The sequence below is a fragment of the Gobio gobio genome (assembly GCF_949357685.1).
Source record: "Gobio gobio genome assembly, chromosome: 13".
Lineage (NCBI taxonomy): Eukaryota > Metazoa > Chordata > Actinopteri > Cypriniformes > Gobionidae > Gobio > Gobio gobio.
Genome location: NC_137106.1, coordinates 16,953,685 through 16,975,606, shown reverse-complemented (window position 1 = coordinate 16,975,606; position 21,922 = coordinate 16,953,685). Strand labels below are relative to the sequence as shown.

Here is a 21,922-nt window from a genome sequence, read left to right as displayed (position 1 = left end):
ATGCAATTCCATTATCAACTATTGAGATGATTTTAATAAAGTTAAAACAATTCTTGCAAATGGTGTGTTTATATTTGCAATGAAACAGAAGTAGTGATTTTTTCTGTATTATGACATACACCGATCAGGCATAACATTTTGACCTATTATTAATATTGTGTTGGTCCCCCTTTTACTGCCAAAACAGCCCTGACCCTTCGAGGCCTGGACTCCACTAGACCCCTGAAGGTGTGCTGTGGTATCCTGCTGAAAGCTGAAAATTCAAAACCTCACCACTAGATGCCGCTAAAATCACACACTGCACCTTTAAACAGATTATCTGGGAGAAAAAATGCTGGGCTGGACTTGGTCCTGTCCATCGGTACTTGATTGAATGGGTGCAGAACAACTGAATGCGAGCTCGCAGTGGATTGTAAGAAAGGGGTGGATTTAAGTGCGCTAAGTGATTGGAAAAATCGGTATACTATACATCACAGAGAAGTCTGTCGTTTCTCTGGAAGATCATGACATTTTAATTAAAAATTAAGTTAAAAAAAAAGAAGCACACTAATTGTCAATTAAGATCTATATCTTGCATTTAGAAATGAATTTTCATTTCATTCCGATTTATACAGACAATTTTTCACAGTAGGGACAGCATATAGGTAATCCAATAATTGATCTTAACTGCATATTAAACAGTACAAAATAATAATAAAAAAACAAACGGGAATCTTTAACTACATGTTGTCATATGAGCAACTAAACTACAATTAAGTCTTAAATACAATATTACATGTTTGATTCACAAAAAAGAACTGGCCATCAGTTAAGATTTATTGATTCAGGAATCAAACTATTCTGATAATGCAAAATGTAACACAATGTAGATACAGTACTAGTGTCAGAGTATTTTAATACGGTTTTCCATCTGCATTAAGAAGAATGTGCCTGAGAGAAGCGTTAACTGAACCATCATTTGGTTCTGATATTTAAGATATATATTTTTTGTAATTCTCGGTACTCTACACTCATTGTAAATACTGATTCAAGAGCTTTTTGCTTTTCATTTTCATGGTAAATTTTGAGTATTCCATTGGCTCACCCTGGCTCAGCTAAAGGGCACACTCATAATGAGATTGGGGAACAGCCCCCTAAAATGCTAAACACTTTCTGCCTGTCTGATCCTATTGTGTTTAGTGGTTTCCAGCACTGCCAGTCCTGAAACACACAAACTCATACACACACATAAACTATAGCACTTCTCCTTACCATGTCCCAGACAAGACATTAACTAATGAAGACAAACCTCACCATGTGAAGCAGCTGGAGGGCCAAAAGAAATGCCCATTAAACACTAGCCTGAAGGGATCAACAACAGCTAAACTAATATATCCCTATAATACAATATTTTTTCTCACTCACCACATACCCAAAGAACATATGGCAAATTGCATATTGCATACAGAAAACAACTCTTAATGATCTGTACCGATACAGTCCAGTTGGGATTTTAACGTTGCATTTGTGCCGATACAATAGAAATGAATAGGGCCATAATGAGACATCTGAACAAAACTCCAGCAGTGTGTGGGCTCCCGCAAAGACATCTCAGCTATTGTGTGTCGCTGTGTGAAAATGCCAGACAGACGGAAAAACGTAGTATACTACAAAAGACAGGAAGGAAAAGGACTAAAGCGCTTGAACTTTAAAGAGGAGTGGGTTTGTAGACAGGTTTTGCGCTGTACGTAAAAAGGCACAAAATCTAGTTGAAATGTGCAAGGGCGTTATGTACCTGTAACACTGTGAAAGTTGTATTTATGTCCAATATAGCTGGTAAATGCTTCAAAATATATGTAATTATCTGTTATCACTTTGACAAAAATGTACATATTGGTGCATCCCTGTTTAAAATCAATTAGCCGCATGATGCTTTTGCAGATCAGCAGTGCAAGATGCTCATTATTAGCAATAAGTATTAAACCTTGAATCAGAATCTTCCATCTTGATGTTTATTCCCGGATTAAACAGCCTTAACAAATGCAAATAAATATTCACCGCAATCACTCTCATATTCATGTATTCATAAGAGAGATAATAGTAGTTGAAAAGGTTAGTCAGTTCTATGACCTTTAATCAGAGCAGCCATCACACTGACTACATTCCCTTCATAGTGAGCAAAAACATGGCTGATTAGAGCGAATTCAGAAATGAGCCCCCTAGCAACAGTAGAGGAAAGAGAGGTACTTCAGTGACTGAGCGAGTCACGTGAGGGCTGCCCACACCTGCACAACAGCCCTTATCATTTGTCCTGCATGCTACCGTCCACACAATGGACCCACTCAGTCCAGTGTCTACAGTCACCAGGTTAACAGCCTCTGCCCACATATCGCTGGTAAAAACAAGCATGAAGGACAATTGAACAGAATTACCAGTATAAAGCGAGTATGTGAGCATTGATCACAAAAAAATGTCACATAAAAAATGCTGATGCTTCATGAAACTGGTATTAACATGTTTTATGAATCAGCCATCACTGCATGATGTCATCTAGTGTCATGTTACGAGGTACGGATGGTCATAATAGAAAAAAATTATTAGATGATTAGATTAAGTGAGTTTAGGCTTAGAGCAAGATAAAAACCAAATCTGCCAATGGGGAGTGGGGACAGAAAAGTAACCTTGCTTTGACACCCTTTGAATTAAGTTTGTTTTCTGACCCCATAGCATTTAAAAAAAAAAATGTTTAGCATGGGCAATGGAACCATTGTATGTAGGTGGGACAAGACCATAGACTGTAAAAAAATATGGACGCAGTGTCCGTGACGTCGTCACCCATAGGATTCTGAAGAGCCGTTTTGAAGCGTAAAGTAGGGATGAGCTGGCCGTTGCCATCTTGGCAGCGCGTCATTGCACGTCACTCCCGGATAATAGAAAATGGGTAAAGAGGCGGGACATGGCTGGTGCTGAGGTGACGCGATGACTAACAGACAGCAGACAAACGACAATCCACCTGTCACTTAAAGTGGCCACGCCCTTAATTAGGCAGAACTTTAAGGCTTTATATAATGTAAACTAATGAGTTATCACAGTTGTCATGAAGGGCAAAATTAGCTATATAGACCAAAACCCCAATTTGTACTAGGCTGTAAATATGTTTTTTTCTGCTGTAAAGTTGGGCATTTTAACATGGAGCTCAATGAGATTCTGCTCCCTTCTGGAGCCTGTCCCTAGCGGCCAGTCAATGAATTGCAGTTTAAGTCACTTCCGTATTGGTTTAAGAGAAACTGCGGGAGATTGCCGCTTGGACAAGACCCACACACTTTTTAAAGGGTTGAGATTGAGAAATCAACTTTCCCTTGAGCTTTTGATATATAAAAGGTCTTGGTAATGTATATCCTGTAAGTTTCAGAGCTGAAAACTTCCTTGTTAGTCAAAGAAAAGCTTTTATAGACACCAGGCCCAGCAAACGATCGATCTCAGAATGTGCCCGGCTATGACGTCTGAGTGTAGTGAAGCACCGCCTCACCCAGAAGAAGAACAACGCCTGAGACTGTAGCCCCGCCCACCACCTCAACAGAAGAAGAATAACGCCTGATACTGTAGCCCCGCCCACTGACTTGTGCCACTAACATGACACAGGCCTACATTGAGCTAAACCGCATCGAATTTCTAAACATACTGCATAAGCCTCATTCGGATTCCAATATTATGAACGCATGGATGAACTTTCCTTAATTTAACCCTTGAGTAAAGAGAGTCATTTGAGACAAGACCACAAGAGACTGGATTTGCAGACAGGATGAGATTAACCACTTATATGAGTAAAAATGTTTTTTATATGTGATAGTATTGCATTGTTACAGATCGTTTGATATCTATTGATTATGTGTACGTGTCTAACTGAACATTAGCACGCTGTCAAAGGCTGAAGAATCCTTTATTTGTGGTGTTGTTGGTTCATTGCGAATCGGGATCAGACTCGGACATGTATGGGCCAGGGCTCGCAAAGTACCAAAACGTAAGACAGGCCTGCCGGCGGGCTATCTTAAATAGTGAAATCACTTTCTTGACTTCAAGGGCACGCGCATAATAAAAAAATAAAAAAAAGCCAGTTTATGACACCTTTAAGACCAGTGATATTGGAGCCACTCACTTTTACCCCCTCTAATTCAACACGTCAGCATGTCTACCCCAATGGATAAACACTTTATTATTAAACACAAGTTTGACGTTTTATTTCCACTTTTCGAATATTTTCTTCATTTTTATTGAAAATAAATTCCTTTCCGTTCTGATATGGGATGGGTAAAGGGAATGAGATGGCATGAGTTCAGCAAAACGCGGATTGGAACCTCGGGTCGAGTTGCATAAAAACTTTCTACCATTTGCCTTACCCCTACACTATTGATGCTGTAGTTAATTTGGTGTCTTCCGTAATTTTTTTAAGCAAACAAGGTGGGCTATTGCACAATGTAAATGGCATCTATTCCAGTACATTTTTTCTGGGGGAGGACTGCTTCCGATGCCCATAGTTTTAAGCATACACTTATTTATAGATTTTCAGAAAACAAGACATATATCTCTTGATATCTTCATATCTTAAGCCAGTTTGCTTCTCAGGTAATCTTGATTTAAGAATGTTTAGATATTTGTAAAGGAAAACTAAACAAAACAACTAAGTAAGAAAAGTGTAGGGACAAAAATAGCATACAAACTTGTAGTGTATGAAGTGTTGTGTACTCGAGCCAGTAAGAAACCACTTAGCTGAACACCCTAGCAACTGTCACAATGCCCTTTCAATCACCCAGTGCACCCTAGTAACTGTGTAGCAACGATCTGAAAACCACTGAGGACACCTTAGCAACTACATAGAAACAGCCCTGGCAAGCACCTATTATTGTGCTAATGGAGTTTATTTGACTGTTTAAGTGCTTTTCTCCTTAAAAAGGTTGTTACATTTAGTTTACAGTTTTGCCTTTAAACTTCAAAATAGCTGATATTTTTGCATGGCCAAACATTGTTACATTATTTCATAAACACCATGCAGCTAGGCTAATGGACTACTTTACTTGGTGGAAGAATTGATTATAGTGATTATCACCCTTAATACAGTTCATTTATATAGCTCTTGCCACCATTTTATGAAAGCAATAAGCTACTTGAGGCAGTGTAACACAGCCTCTGCTTTATTTATGGGTGAGTGGCTATTTATCATCTAAATACACAATATTATCGACTAACATTCATGATCATTACAAAGTACACATGGCAATACAATCAAAACATTAAAAAGATTGTATGGAAAAACAGACGTTACATGGACACAAAATAAACAGATATGCAAGAGAATCTGAGTCTGTAGACTGGAACTCTTTCTCTGGTTATTACACACATTAAAAGCCCATGAGGCTGACTCTTGCATGACCTGGTTACGGTTGCTTGGGTAGCTGTGTGTGAATTTGGTGATAAAATCCATCAAGGGCTTGCAAGGGCACTACATCCTGTCTCGATTCTAAATCAACAGGACCCACACACAAAATGCCTGAGTGGGGCATGTGAAGAGGAGCTGCTGATTTTACAAGGGCACTTGATGTGTAAATGCTTCTTTCCATGTTTCCATGGAAAGCAAGACACGAACTGACTTGCAGGTCAAGCTTCAAAAATGTCCTGTTCTGATCAAAGACAATGTCATGTGTCATCTACTGAACTAAGCAAAGATGGCTTCTGTGATCATTTAATAGCTGGAAGGTCAGCGTCACCTCCCTGCAGAGCCACAGGTTCACCTCTAGATCAGGACACTGGCTAAGAACGTAAAGGAACTCCTGGGTCAGCACAAAGCAAACCAGCTCCAATAAGATCCTTAGTACACACACACACACACACAGCATGTTCACAAACCACCATCACCTGTATTCAAGACGGACCAATCATTCTTTCACAATACAAAAACATTAAGTTGCCTTTTTAAGGATGCACTTCATACTGCATCTGATCAGATTTGATTTTTAACTTGATTTTTACATTGTCTGAGGAAAATGTGAGTGGTGCTTACCTGTGAAAAATTCCATAAAAACCCATGATTCATTCCATGGCTGTTCCCATGTGGTTGCAAGGGCATTCTGGGTGTTTTTTAAGATGTTACTATGTGATTTATTATGTCATAAGAACCCCCAATCAGCGTATAGAGGAAATGCATGTAATGTTAAGTAAATATATGTTAAGTTAAGTATAGAGGCAAAAGGGTAATGTTAAGTAATATTAATCTTTATACTGTATTTTGAGTGATTTAATTTAAAGCATGTTGAGCAAAATTTAACCACAGCTTATAATATTTACAGATGTATATTATAAACATATTACTGAATATAAATGTATTTAGACAGACAATTATCTTTTTTTTTCTATGGATCACCCAAGTATTGTGTTGAACGATACAGTATTTCTAGAGAAAAGCTAAGAAGAACAGACATTCAGATTTCTAAGTGAGGAGCATTAAAATATCAGTCCCACCCAGACACTGGGTTGATAAATAATACAGCAGCTAGCCACTCTGCCCACTCTGTCTGCTCAGACATATGTGGCATATTGATCTGTAACATGTCTGCCCGGCTACAAAGTGTGCCAATATCTGTGTCAGAAAACTGGGCCAGCTCCAGCACAATGAGAAATATGATCCCCTATAGCACGTCAGCCCATATTGGGATTTGGGATGGTATTTTTACCTGATATAAAGAAACCATTATCTGCTATATTCATCTCATTGAGAACTAAATACTGATTCATGGTAATTTTATTCGTTTTATGAAAAGCTGAATTTATTTAAATCTGTCCATCAGAGTTTTGTTGTGGCCATTTTTATAAGCCATATTAGCAAGTCAAATAAAAATTTGCAGACATGAGCGACAACTGTGTTTGGACTTATTCCCAAACATCCCAGACTGATCCACATTTTGATCTTAGATGTTTTGCATTTGAAGTCATTTTATAGAAACATTACATTGCTGTTAAATTCCTCAGTGACACACTTCTTAATTAGACTTCAAACAAGCTATATGGCTCAACTACTCATGGTCTATAGCAACGGTGGAGCAGCCAATCAGAGACTGCTGTAAGCTACAGCCAACCAGAGTGACTGGTCACATTTATATCTATATGATGAATGTTCCATGTTTTATGGGGACTTTCCATAGACGTAATTATTTTTATACTGTACAAACTGTATATTCTATCCCCCTACACTAACCCTACCCCTAAAACTAGCCATCACATAAAACTTTCTGCATTTTTACATTTTCAAAACACTTAATTTAGTATGATTTTATAAGCTGTTTTCCTCATGGGGACTAAAAAATGTCAACATTAACTGGTATTACTATCCTTGTGGTGACATTAAGTTTATAATATTCCCCGGGTACACACACACACACACACACACACACACACACACTGAAGTTTGGTGTCTGTGATTTAATTTATCACAAGGGGCAATAAAGACTTGGAATTGTAGTTTTAATTAAATGCTGTTCTTTTGAACTCTCTATTCATCAAAGAATCCATAAAAATATATATTACAGTTTCCACAAAAAAAAATTAAGCTGTTTTCAACATTTATATTTTCAAGAATTGTTTCTTGATCAGCATATTAGAATTATTTCATATTAGACGGACACTGAAGATTGGCGTAAATTTCTTCTGAAAAGAAAAAAACATATTTTTGGATGATAGTGTAAATTAATTATTTAGTTACATTTTTTAGCTTGACGAAAATAGTTTCCATTGACTTTCATTGTATAGAAGACAGCAATTCTCGATTTGTGTTCCACAGAAAAAAGAAATCATTTTCATTTTTGAAAACTGAGGTCCCAATCCTTTCTGATTACTTCAAGAAAAAATTATTTACATTAAAATTGAAAATAAATAATGAAACTGAATTGTAGAAGAATCTGCAATGTAAAAGAATGGTGCCATCTTGTGGCTCTACATAGTATCTCAGCCTTTAATGGACTGACATTGGAGAGGAGGGAAGGGAGGGTGTTTTGGGAACTTGATGATGACAAAAACATTATAACACTAGGTCAGTGTACTGTTGTAGTTACATTCATGGAGAAAGAGTGTCTGTGTGCGAGCCATGTACGTGCTATCCTGAGCAGCTGTGTGTAGCACAAAGCCTATTTGAAAGTAATTACATTAATTAGACCGCATTAGAAGTGTTTACCACACCGTATGGACTGTAGGCCACCTCGCTAAATAAGTGTGTGTCTGAAGAGAAGCTGAATCCAACAAAGCATTTTAAAACAAATAGATGCCTCAACAAGAACATTTGGTTTGATAATAACTATATTACTCATATTTTTGCTTTAATAACAGTAGCGCCTGAACTGTGTGAGCTCCACAAGTTTGTGTAAAACCTGATGATGCTCTCCAGCATGGTTTGAGAATTATTCAAAGAGCATCAAGAACTGAATTTTGACTGGAGTGGACTGTAGGTCACATATGTTTTTTAAGAGACATCTGTCTGCACATCTGATGTAAGGAGCAGCTTGCCTGGTGGATGGCATGAGATTTTAACACAGTCCTAAAAAATCAGCAATGTTGTCTGCCAAGAACTTGAGGCTTAGTCAACATTACACACTCTTCTCTCAATGTAAGCCCAACCCAAAACTCTGCTCTAAACACGCCTGTGCTACAACTCTAAATGAGGAAAAAGGATTAATATTACATGCAATATGTACATATATTTAGTTCTGGATAAGTCTTATAAGTAACTGGGTTTAATCTGAGCAAACTGGCCCACTGATAAAACTGTAGAAGTACAGTTTGTATTTAGTCTGTAATTACAGTAAGAGGTATTTCTGTGTAAATGCAGATTGCAAACGTATCAAAGAATCACACATTTTAAGGCAATTGTTCATCTGTCAAATCTGTCGAAATTTCAAAATATCTTTTCAATGCAATTACAAGCTTTCAATCTTCAAAAGGACACATTATAAAAGTGAAATAAAAGTTATTAAAAGTATTAAACGAAAGCTTTGTGTGAAAAACAGACCTTGCTAATCACTGAAAAACTTAACTCTGAGAGTTCACGTGATTCAACGTTGTTATTGTTATTTTTGTTTACGGAAATAAAGCTGAATTAAAATATAAATAGTAGATGAAAAACAAAAATGAAAAGTTAAAAAACGTAAATGAAAATTATTAGCAGCTAATAAATGAACTAAACAACAACGACTAATAAAATGCACAAAAGCACATCAAAGTGACTTAAACTGAATACATATTGAAACTTATATTGAAAATATAAAAAGAAAAGTTAATTTAAAATAATCATAAATAATACTAAAATAGCGCCTGTCTGATTCATGAAAGAATCATAGTCAGATTGTTTTGACTTTTCTGGTGCTTTTGCTTTATTAAAAGCTTTAATGTTGCAGTCATATGGAAAACAAGTGTTATATAACATCTTTCCTTTTATATTCCCCTGAAGAAAGAAGTCATACATGTTTGTAATGACATGAGGGTGAGTACATGTTGACAATGTTTGGAGTTTAGAGTGAAATATCCCTTTAAACTCAAGACTAAAAGATAACTTAAATTGAAGAACTTCTCTTTGAACATTCCTGTATTCTCTTCATGGAGCAGATTATCTAGAAATCTCTCTTTAGTTCAGTAACACTTGCTGCTATTGTGTATCTCAGCCCTAGTCTTGTCATGGCCTGTCTCGTACCAGACTTCAAACTGGCCAACACATTAAACTATACTTTAATCACTGCACTTCAATTCACCACCAAAAACCTGTCAAAACCCATCATAGTTTCAAGGGTCTAGCTCTCAAGTTTTAACACCTGTTAATACTACCGACCATTCTTTGTTATGCCAACAGAAATTATAAAGTGAGATAATTATTCATTGAGCACCAGCTTTTGCACTTAAGCTACAAAACAAATGCTCCTCTGATGAACAAGAGCAAACTAGATTTTAAGTGCTACCTTTCCTGTCGTTGCACGGCGGGCTGAAGGTGTAGTTGGGCTTGCCCTGCAGTGGGGCGCTCTTTCGAGCTGGTGGTCCTGCCCAGGGTTTGGGTGCCCATAGGGCGTCCTGCTGCTGGTGAATTTTAGAGGTAAGAAGTCTGCGGCGAAGGCTGCCCTCCGTCTTGGGCTGGAGGTTCAGTTTGCGAGTATATAGAGGAAGAAGTTCATCTTCGTCCTCATAGTAGGTTCTATTCCAGCATTTCCCAGCTGGTTCGGTGGAGAGACAGTCTACGTATGCAATCATCCTGTGCTTGACAAAAGAATCTCAACTTATGTCCAGTTTGGGACGTTCAACCACAGGTTCCCATCCTTTTCAGACAGGCGTCCGGAGAAACCTCTACAAATATTAAGTCTCCAAAAGTCACTAATCATGCCAGAGTTGGAAAATGTCAGCAAGAGCAAATCTGAGTTCTCCATAAATAAAAATATCAATGGTTAGTCACAAGAATCGGAGAAAACACGTCTAGTATTTTGTTGTCCTCTCACTAACTACCTAAAGCTTTAGACTGAGAGAATACTTCACTACTCAAGTTAGCTTGCCTTGTTTAATCCGTAAACCAGGATTATCCCTTCACATCCAAGTGCTGCTGAAGGCAGGCTTTGCACTACAGATGGTCACCTGGGAGAATGTGACAAATAATGAACTGATGATGGTACAACTTTACCTTTTTGAAATAAAATATTTAAAATTTAGTCGAGGGAAGAGGTTAATGGGGGTTGGTATAAAAAAAATGTTAATATAATTATTGAATTTAAAATAATATAAAAAAATAATTTCTCTCATTAACAGCAAAAATAAGTGCAATTTCACCCCAACCTTTGTCATGTAATCTAAAGGTACACTATGTAACTTTTTTTGTTTTTTGTTCCACTGCGCTCTAACATTAATAAATGTGTGCTGTTATTAGACGCATATCCAAGTGTTGGTGGATCGAGTGTGGAAGGCAGCTAAAGTATAGCGTTTTACTGTATAGAGGCGCCGGCGCAATCACTTGCATTTTTTTCAACTTAAAATACTCTTGTTATTTTTGGTCATACCGATAATACATCATTCCAAACTGTAAAAGGGTTACTTTTATTTGTGTGCACTCACAATAACAACAAAACATTTTGTAAAAAGCTTTATGTAAAATAACGAAAACAGACAGGATGTGCTTTCTGCCTTCTCGGTCTCCCTGAACTGGAGCGCACCTCAGTGTATAGGCTATTTGCCTCACAGACATAAGAAATATAGAAATGTCTACTTTTAAATGAACCAATTCAAATCAAAAACAAATACTCTCTGATTTTGTAATCCGTATGAAAGTTACATTTCTCTCTAGAGGCACGTCTACTATATTGTGGAGATGACGAGTCAGCTTAGTCAACTTCATCTTTGCTGCCAACATTGACTCAGAAAACACTAAACAATTAAAAATGTCTCCTTGCTATTTTTTCTGACACATTCATAATCATTACTATTGCACCAAGCTTTATGTGTGCACCTGAGCGCGGAATAGGCATATCCGCCCCCATAGTAGAGAAAATGGGTTAATTGTCACAGTAAGCGAGAAAGGTTGACATGGAGCATGCTACATCTCAAACATCAGGGGAATCAACTTTTTTAAGAAAAAACAGAACAAAGGAGAGTCTGCTGGCAAAAAGAGAACATGACTGTCACATGTCTGTCTGTTTTTTAGGTCTTCTCTGTGTGTTTTGATTTGTCACATGTTCCTTTGTCTTAGTGTTCCCGCAACTTGTCTGTTTCCATAGTTACCCTCATTAGTTAATTTTGTCCCAGCTGTGTCTAGCTAATTATCTAGTTTCTGATTGTTATTTAAGTTCCTCTTGTTCACTTAGTCTTTGTCTGGTCACCGTTATACTATGTTGTGCTGTTTGCATGCATTGAGTTTGTTACTATTAAAACACGTATTGGATTGCATCTCCTGAGGGTTTTTTTTTTTTGCCTGTTCCTGTACGCACACCACCGTGACAATGACAGTCACAGAGCTCGAAATAAATTGAGAATCAACATTGCTTTGGCTTTTCAGGGATGGTGAGAACCGAGGGATTTCAAATTTTGTAAAGGCGGCGTGGAGATGCCGTTTTTGTTACTTAACATGTAAGGTATTTTATTGAACAGATACATTGCCATATTTAGCTCTCTAAAGCCCCGTTTCCACTTAAATTACCCGGAACAATTTGTACCAGGAACTTTTTCCCCCCCAGACCTGCTACTGTCTGCGTTTCCACTGCGGCCTAAAGTACCGTGAAGATTAGGCAAATTAGTCCGGAGACGTGGGACTGTGCGCGACTGTTCCTCCCAGTCACAGACGGACAGTAGCCTAATAATTTTTGTGAGATACTGTCTGCAACAATAACAAGTATGGAGGAGATTCAAGCTGTGCTGCTTTTGCTGGTTATATTGGTTTACTAAAGAGGTAATTAACAATACGGTGGAAAAGAGAAACAAGCACTGATATAAAGCGTATTCTGTAAAGCTAGATTTTAAATAAGACAACGTATGTTATTATCAGCTATTACGGAGATTGACCGTGAGATTGCTGAGACGAACGCGCACCATCGGACAGAAAGAGCAAGACGGATATTAACTGAACGCAGAACGAACCTCGCAAAAGACTAAAATGCTGCGTGAGCTCAACCAATCAGCATGTTCAGCGTCCAAGTCCCACCCCCGAAAGTTCCTGAACTTTGAAAAAGTACTACCTCACGAGCAGGGACTTTCGGAGGGGGAAATATTTACCCGGAACTTAATTTGGTTCCTGCGATCGAAACACACCGAGTACCACCCCAAAGTTCCTAGTTCCTGGGGAAAGTTCCTGCGGTGGAAACTCAGTTTAACAGAGTTCATTGTAAAGCATTATCTATTGTAAAGGGTCACATTTATCCAAATAGTCATGGCACGCAGAGCAAAAGCACAACCCAAAAAAATGTCTTACGCAAAAATGCATGCAGTTTATTTTTGTAAAGTTCTAAATGTTGGTTCAGGAGGAGCCTAAACATTAAGTCCCATCAATCATCATTACGAACTCCTCTTCCTCGTATATCCTCCTCTAATTCGCTCTTTCCTCATATGTGCAGTACTGTTGGGGTTTTTAACTCGGAGCTTGAGCCAAGTCTCCGGTTCGAGCCTCCTCCAAGGACAGCAAGCCAAGTTAGTTTACTATTAACCTTTAAGGCTGAATGGACAGGCGAACTTGTGAAACTGCTAGCAGGCCAAAAGTTATATGGTGTACTTTTAAATTAATAAGGGGTAAGTTGTACTTCAAAATAACTTTAATTTGCAGCATATAAATGTTAGAAAATGATATCAAAGTTTGAGATTAAAAAATTAAGTAAATAAATAGCTAAATAAATCAATTGCTAAAAAATAGCTAGTAAATAATCAGCCCCTGTCTTTCTTATCTTCTTAAAGCCATCTTAAGTTACTTGCACAGCTGTTCAAGTAGAAAACATGAGAATGAGAGACGGAGTGAAATACAGTATGACCAACAGATAGTCAGACAGAAAGGGTATTGTACTTGGTTATCTCTAGCAAATGTAGCTGTCTAAGTCCGGATAATTTGTTGAGCCCCAGGACGGGTGAATTATCTGGGGTTGGAAAATGATCCGTCACCCAAATAGATCAACAAAACACTCCTATATTGTATTTCAGCACTTTGCATAGACAAGCTCTATAATATTATTATCATGGATTTTATCGTGATCAGATCTGATTAAACTCCATCCGGGGTCTAATCCAAACCCTTGAGCTCAATTCTTTGGATGACCGCCAAAGGCGAGAACTGGACCAGATGAGAATTCCAGCAACCAGAATCTATCATGCCAAGAGCTTAAACTTACATACAACCACACTGGCCCAAAGAGAGCTTTTCACAGAAACACTATCACATCCATGTAAATGTAGGCTTATCATTTAACATGCCTGGCAGCAAATGTTGGATGAACGTCTGTCCTGGGCTCTTTGTTAACCTAAATGAGTAACACGCACATTTCATTGAAGTTTACGCTGTGACGTGAACAGTTTGAGGGATGAATCATGGGCAGAAAAGTATCTTTCCCAGAAACATTGTTTGTCACAAGAAGTAAAGTATGTGGTATCTGGTCTGCAAAGCATCTGGATCCACTTAATTGAATGTTATGCAGTTAAGCATTTTTGAAGATGCAGTGCAAATTTGTTACGCTTAGAGATACTGGGGTTTCACAAATGTAGCACTTTTTGTGACAGAAGAAATATGAAATAACAGGTTTATAAATTTTTTTACATTATGAATGAGCGAGAGAATGAAAAAACTAAAAAAATTTAGCAACCTTATCCCAGTTTCTTCTTATTGTCCTTCTACAGAAGTAAACTTAGGGTACATATACATGACAACAATGTACTAAAATATACGTTTTTCCTTAGCGTTTTTCTGCGTACAAACGACAACACGCAGCAAGCAATAGCCGTCATTTCACCATCATGGTTAACTATCAACCCAATATAGTCCAGCTATATGAGTAATCCACTTCTAGTCGTTTTTGCCAAAATAACTTGCGAGATGTATGATACTCCATCATGTAAGCAAAGTCAACAGTGATTAAAAGGTGTTTGGTTTCATTTCTTTGGTTAGACATCTATTAGATTTTCATTGACAGTCCAAATTTTGCCTTGTTTTAGCCTAGATTTTAACCTGTGTTTGGACAGCTATTAGATGTCTTTTCAACGCAAAATTGCTTGCTAGGCATTGTCAAAACAATCCCTGTTCATCCGGATACTGCATTATACAGGCCAGGCCAGTAGTTGGCAATGCACTAAAAAAGAAACACTACACTACACATGAACACGTAATACGCATGCGCATGACGTTACCGTTTTTATAGTTTACACTGAGATGATGACAGTAGATAACGGTACTGTTTTCAAAAACTTGCACTTTGAAACCTGTTTTTAAATGTTTTCATGCCCCCAAAAGGGTGTTGTCGTGTATCAGCCAAAATCCATAAAAAGTTTTCAGTTTCTTGTTGAAAACTATGTTGTGTAAACAGCCCCTTAGATTAGTTCCTCCAAGAAATCACACAAACCAGTGGCTCTGAATAGAGATTGTGCGCTTCCACTAGCTGCAAGTCTGCACCGCTTGAACCCCTGCTTGTTTGGGTGCAAAAACCACAAGGTTGGAGGGTTTCAACAATGGTTGCTATGTAGTCTCTGTAATTCGGCCAGAGACACCTGCTGGAGCAGACAGTATGCATAACTCAATGTGCACGGCTCTATTGTTGTGTGCATTTGGATAATTTCTGTCCTTTGTCATGACTCAGTGGACGTGACTTCAGTCAGACAAGAGTTGTGTGGGAAGTTGCCCATCATTTCAAATCCTGTATACTACAAATGTGTAAAAGCACAGCACTATATACAGTACCTAAGGTGAGATCAGATTTTTTTTCCCATTAAAAACTGGAAAAAAAACTTTTTTACACAAAATATGGTGTAAAATAAAAATGACCTATTCTGATTCTGCACTGTTTCTCTGTCACTAATACATTTTGTGACATTGACCAGGTGAATTCCTTTTATTGCTTCCATTGAGGCACACGTTTCTCACAAGGGATGCATAATATATCGAACATATACCCCCCCAAACATATAAAGTTAAATTTTAAAGGTCCCATGGCATGACTTTTTTCAACATTAATATGAGTTCCCCTAGCCTGAATATTGTCCCCAAGAAATTTTGATCGGTGTAAACCGAGTTCTGGGTGTCTTTCTCTGCCTTTGAGAAAATGACAGCTCAGGTGAGCTGATCTTGAATTCTCCTGTTATGATGTCATAACAGGAACCGTTACCTCCCTTTCCTCCGCCCAGAGAATTTGGCACGCCCATGCGAGCGCCATATTTCTTTGTCCTCGAGAGATCATGGCTTGTGAACGAGTGAATGCTGGCAGTTTCTCAGTGTTTGGATGTACAAATGAAAACAGAAGTCTTTTTTCAGTTCCTTCTGATCTGTGATCAGTGATTTCTGATGTGTAGCTAATTATTCAAGTTCACACAGAACTTTATTATTTGTGCACACGCTGCGGCTTCTCTCTCTCCCGACAGAACGGTGTTTTCATGTTTGCAATCTTGTGTTGTGAGTCAGTGTTTTTGTAAGTCCTCGTCGCGTCTATCTGTTTTAAAATGTGCATACAGTCGTGAGTTTCTGCTCAACATCGGCAGAGCCACATCTTTAAAGATAAACCTCACTCACGCCGAAGCTCGGGCTGCACTGACCAGTCGGCCTTCAACATCACCGACCCCCAGTACTGCATCTAGCCCACAGCGGAGGCGCCTTACACGGCGCGAGATTAAGCAGACGGGGGGTAAGCGTGAGCATATCCGGGCTAGGCTAGCCAGCTATCCCCACAATAAACTGGATTACATTCTATTACTGCTGTTGTGTCTTTATTTGTGCTGTGTACTCAATGCGCGTCACTGATGCTTTTCATATGATAGGAAAATATCTAAAAATAATGCTATAATCAACACTTACTCGTAACTCATTCATCTCGACAGCTGTAATGGTACAATACATGTGTTACAAAGTTGGAATAAGAAGGAAGACGGGCTCGGCGTGACTGGGGACTGGGTGTTTATTCAGATACTCAGATACAAACAAAATAAACTCGCTCTGACAGCGCTTTCACAACTCGGTAGTTACAATATATAACTTTGTTAGCAATCGCTCTGTCTCTGGTCCATTGATGTCCGGTTCGTGAACAAATCGGTCGAACCAGTTCACCAAATCGGACTGAATCGTTCTAAACGGTTTGCGTCTCGAGTCAGCGCTGATCCATCATTTACTAAAGTTACTAACTTTCTGACATGAGTGACAGTCCCTCCGACTAAAACTAATAACCTGAAGTATATGCTAGTAACTACAACAGTTCACTGAACTGAGACATGCTGAGAGAACTGATGAGAAATTAACTCAGGTCCATCCGTCTCTCTGGCAGGCTCGTGCCTGCTCGTGCCTCGTAGACCTCGTTAAACCAAGCCCCCTCCGCTACAAGATCTGATACTCATTTCAAATGCAAAGATGTCAGCCAATCACAACAGTGGGCGTTTTTACAGAAGTCTCACAGCAGACACGCCCCTTGAAACAGGGCATTCAGCCAGAGGGCAAACATCAGTATAGAAAAAATGCCTTTTATTTCTAAATTATGACATTTTATGATGTAAAAATCATACTAACAATATAAGTACACCTCAGAATACATTATAAAATAAAAAATCCATGCCATGGGACCTTTAAATATATTTATTTAATAACACTTAAATAATACATCTCAAAATTAATATCCATTTTAAAATTCATGTAGCATTTAAAATGATTGATTTTAGTTTTTCAACCATGACATGAAAATAATTATTGGCTTATCCCATAGGTCAGAATTTAAAGATTGGTACATCCCTAATCTCAAATCGGGTTTAATATCAGCTTATATGCTTATGTCATTAAAGCAAAAGGATAATGTACACATATGCACATATTTCAGATACCACTTGTTTATATATAGCCATATATACTGTACGTCCATGTGCACAAATTCCCTCTATAGTTATTGGAATGCCAATTTAGAGCTGTTAATGGCATTCTCTCAATTCCAGTATTCAGACCACCGGCGTTCCCAGTTAGACTGAGACATGCATATACATAAAGTAAATTTGAGGATTGTGAAATATTTGTTGTGAACTTTCAATGTCGTAACTACTACACAGTGGTGCACAGCATAGTTCTTCCAACCAATAAATAACTTGATTTCTAAAGACATCTGTACAGTGCAGATGCTGTGTATCACACACTCCTACGAAGATTTTCAGCTTTAGGGGTGCTTTCGGACTACATTTCCAAATACTCCCATCTGTCAATCCCTTAATGTTTTGAATGTCCCACCTTCTTTCCACGGAATCTTAAAGAATGCAAAATTTGTTTGATTCAACACTAAAATCATTAACTCCCTTGAACGGTTCCATCTGGGAATCATCCCATATGGTGTTTATAAATGAAGAATGGCCTTATCTCCACCCTCAAAATATGTGCAGGCCAAACACGATGTTACAGGGATCAGACTCAGAATTCCACTAATGTGAAAGGGAGGGTTGGCTCTGCACACGCCTAGCGACTGAGACCCTCATGAGGGGCTGACATATGTGGAATGGCCATCATTCTTCAGGCTCCAAGCCAACCCTGGCTAATGTTCACGATTCATAACTGTCACAGGAACTCTGAATGCCTTGTGTGAAACGGGGAAAAGTGCATAATGAGACATTCATGCTCGCAAGAGACTCAAATCCAGGTGTTTTAACAATTAAGCCGGGATGATGACTTCGAGGTTTGGAAAAATGATCATCCTGACAGCTGAGATGCCCATAAGACTCCGTCTTCTGCATCTTCAGTCCAAAGCAAGCAAGAACAATGTAAAATCCTCCTACTTAAACAGATATGATGGGATGATTTGTCCTTTGGGTTGGATCGCAAAATGAGCGAGACAATAATTGGATTACATCCAATCACCTGCTCTGGCTCTTCTGGAAAAGAGTAAAATGAAGAGAGAGGGAGGCGGGTACCTTTATCTAGGTCAAGGAAGCTTCATTTATTAAAAAAATCTTACACAGAAGAGCGCATTCAGGCTCTTAAAGTGAATTACCCTCCACAAAATACCAGTCCCTGCCTCCCACGAGAGTCGTCTCCACTCATTTAAGTAACAGAAGGACGCTGATTTTATTCAAGACCCGAGGAGCAGCTGACTAACGGAATGCTCTTTTAGCTGTTCATTAGGGAGCTGTGAAACCGTCTCTCCATCATGTGACACTTTTAGAGAAGCCTGTGGGTTGTGGGTCACCGCATACATTTGCACCCGGTGATTACACCTCTGACAACAGAAGTCAGTCCATAAAGCAGCTTTACTTTATGAAAGCAGACGTACTTGGATGCTGGTGTGCAGTGTGTTGGTGTACAATTAGCTTAAAAAGGAAAACCCACAAGGGTTTCTGAGGGAAGAAAAGGAGCGCTGCTGGTGTGATATGAATGCACTTGTTTTGGAGCTTGACTTTAAAGCAGAAGCCTGTCTCAACCTGCAAAAAAGCCCTCAGCTACAGGCTGAATGAATCCAAGTTCATGATGCTGCTTTTTTGTAAACAACACTGAACAATGAAGTATGCTTTAGGCCAGTTTAGTGGATTGTATATCCATTATATATCTATTTCAATCCATCAGTTGAAGAAAATACTGAAAGAAAACACATCGTTGAACTAAACTAGCCAACATAAATTATTGAAAGAAAGTTCATGAAGTTTAATAGAGCAATTGGGGGTAGTTGCTACACTTTTTTCCTCAAGTCTCATGTCCACAATATAAAAATAAAGATAATTTAACACAAATTGAGTTTTGTGATTGATATTTGAGACAACATGCCCCACTAGCACTGTGGGGGTTGTCACAAACCTTCCATTATTTTTGACTTTTCAGCTAAATTTAAACCATAAAACAATGAATGTATGAAAAACAAAATTCAGAGGAACTCAGAGAAAATTCATGTGAAATATGACGGCATGAAAATACTTTCACTTAAGTTAAAACATAGTTTTGGTATAAAATTTAATTTGATTCAAAAAGAAAAAATACTTAATTTAAGTACAGTAGGTATTTTAGTTTGAAGCCAAGATATCAAATCATTGCTTTGAAAAAAAATTGCACAGCTGAACCTTTGACTTAAAGCCTTACAGATGGTGAAATACAACACTTGAGACAGCTAGCCTTCTATGCATAGCTTGAGAATTGGTAATTTTCCAATTTTTTTTTGGATCATATTATCAAAATACCACCAAAGTTTGGAAAAGGTACTTTTGAAAGAGTTCACTTTGAAAAGCATTGGCACTAACCAGCCATAGCAAAAAGCCAAAATACCAATGTGACCATTCAAAATATGACCTTCAGGTCACTGGTGAATGAAAGAGGTGACCAGTGGCAAAGAAAATCAGGTCACCATGCTGTGCAGATTATTTATGCTTGATGTGATAAATACACTGGGCAACCAAAAGTCACAAAATAACAGACAAGTAAAAAGGAAATGGAGAAAGAAAGGGTGAACAAGAACACAAGTCACCCGATCATCCATCCAAAACAAACACACACTTCGCAAAACAAAAAGCTACTGAATTCAAGAGTGATAATTCATCAAAAAAGAGTGTCATCATTTAATCATGTTGTCCCAAACCTCTATAACTTTATTTCTTCAGATTAATACAAAGGATCATTTTTGAAGAATATCATTGCCCCTATGTTCCATATAATAAATGTAAAGGAGAACTAGGGCTATCAAGCTCTAAACTGATAAAAATGCATCATAAAATAACTTTTATGATAGGCCTACTTTTAAAGCTTAAAAGATTAAATCATTCATTATAACTGCACGGAAACGAGAGACCAGCACATTTCTTAAACGTTTCCGTGTTCCACTGAACAAAGCCATACGGGTTTGGAACAACAAGGGTGAGCAAATGATGAGTAATTTTCATTTATAACTGAGCAATTCCTTTAAACCAAACACAAAGCATTTTATACATTATTTAGAGATCAAATGAGGATAAAACAAAATACCAGCACGGAGCCCAAACCACAAACAATAACAAAGCTGCAACACTTGCAGCTCAAACGTGCATTTATAAAGAAAAATGTGCCGTGCGATGCAATCACTGCTCAGTAGAGTTCACATGAAAGACAGATCAGATAAAAGTTTCCTCCTTCCTTATAAACAACCTTCCTCATCACCTCAAAATTCTGGCACTGTAACTTTTCTAAAAGATTCCTATACTCGTCCCCCTGGCATACCGTGAGCCGGACTTCCTAGCAAGAAAACAAAGGAACCGGAGGAGAGAGGAGCGCTCTGAAACTGAGCAGGACGTTTAACTAACAGCTGAGCTAAATCCCCTCCCTTTGTCTTTCATCAGGCAACTGTTACACTCTGAAAGTGCAATAACTTGCGTCTCCTAGCAGTTCTTTGTCTTTCTTTCCTCCAGTTTTGAAGGTCTGCCACTTACCTCTCAGACAGAACATGGTCTCCTGCCTCTCCTGTGTGTTGGTATTTGCTGGAAGTGTGTCAAGAGTTTTGCAGCGCACTGTCCTCACACAGCCCCCCCGTCCCTCCGAGCACAAACACTCACACAGGTTCATAGGCACTATCTGTAACCCCCTCCCTCGGTTTCACCCACGTATACAGACACACAACTGTGGCAACCTGCCAGCTCATGCGCCCTGGGAAAAGTGTTATCCAATCCCAACATACTCCTGCCGTTCACAGACTGACACTATTCCAGGACAAAGGACAGAGAGGTGGAGAGATTGCGGGAGAGAGGGACTGACTCAGTCAGGGAGACCCCCTCCTTTTCTCTCTCTTTTTCTTTCTCTCTCTCCATCCCCTCAGCTGCAGCGCTGCAGAGCATTGATTGTTCTTAACTTAGCTGTCAGCAGTTCTGCCGTCGCTGGCTTTTGACACACACAAAGTTAAATATAGCGAAATCCCCTCGACTCAATTGTTTGCTACAGAAATAAAAGGTCATTGTCCTAGGCTGTCATCTGCCGCTAATGCTTAGTCTAATAGCTAAAGCACACACAACATGCTTTGTGTGATGTATTTTGACCATGTCGTGCAGTTCGTGATTCTGACAGCATCTGAGTGCAAAAAGACCTAATATTTACAGATAGCAACATTTATCATATCTAAACCTAATTCAAGCACAATAACTTAGAAGGTCATTGCAGTAAAGTTAACCATTTTCAGTTTTACTCTGTTGGACTCCTCAAAGGAAAATTCCTCACTAAAAACTAAGGTAAATAGTTATTGGGAACTAGTTTTTTCATCCCGCTGGAGTTCTCTAGTATTTCGAAGGCTATATT

At 38.5% G+C, this 21,922-nt stretch overlaps 1 protein-coding gene across 6 annotated transcripts in view; it reads right to left on the bottom strand.

Annotated features, from left to right (window-relative positions):
* Positions 1-21,922, bottom strand: part of nhsl1a (NHS-like 1a) — a 60,583-nt gene that overhangs the window by 25,097 nt on the left and 13,564 nt on the right. For 2 of the 6 annotated variants that reach the window (XM_079833118.1, XM_079833124.1), the window contains exon 1: positions 9,969-10,518. The exons of 2 other annotated variants lie outside the window; for them this stretch is intronic. In XM_079833118.1, coding sequence (XP_079689244.1) covers positions 9,969-10,254 — 286 coding nt within the window. In that variant the 5' untranslated portion in view covers positions 10,255-10,518. Of the gene's footprint in view, positions 1-9,968; positions 10,519-21,066; positions 21,207-21,922 lie in introns of those variants that run through there. 2 more of the 6 variants (XM_079833121.1, XM_079833123.1) reach the window with 2 other exon arrangements.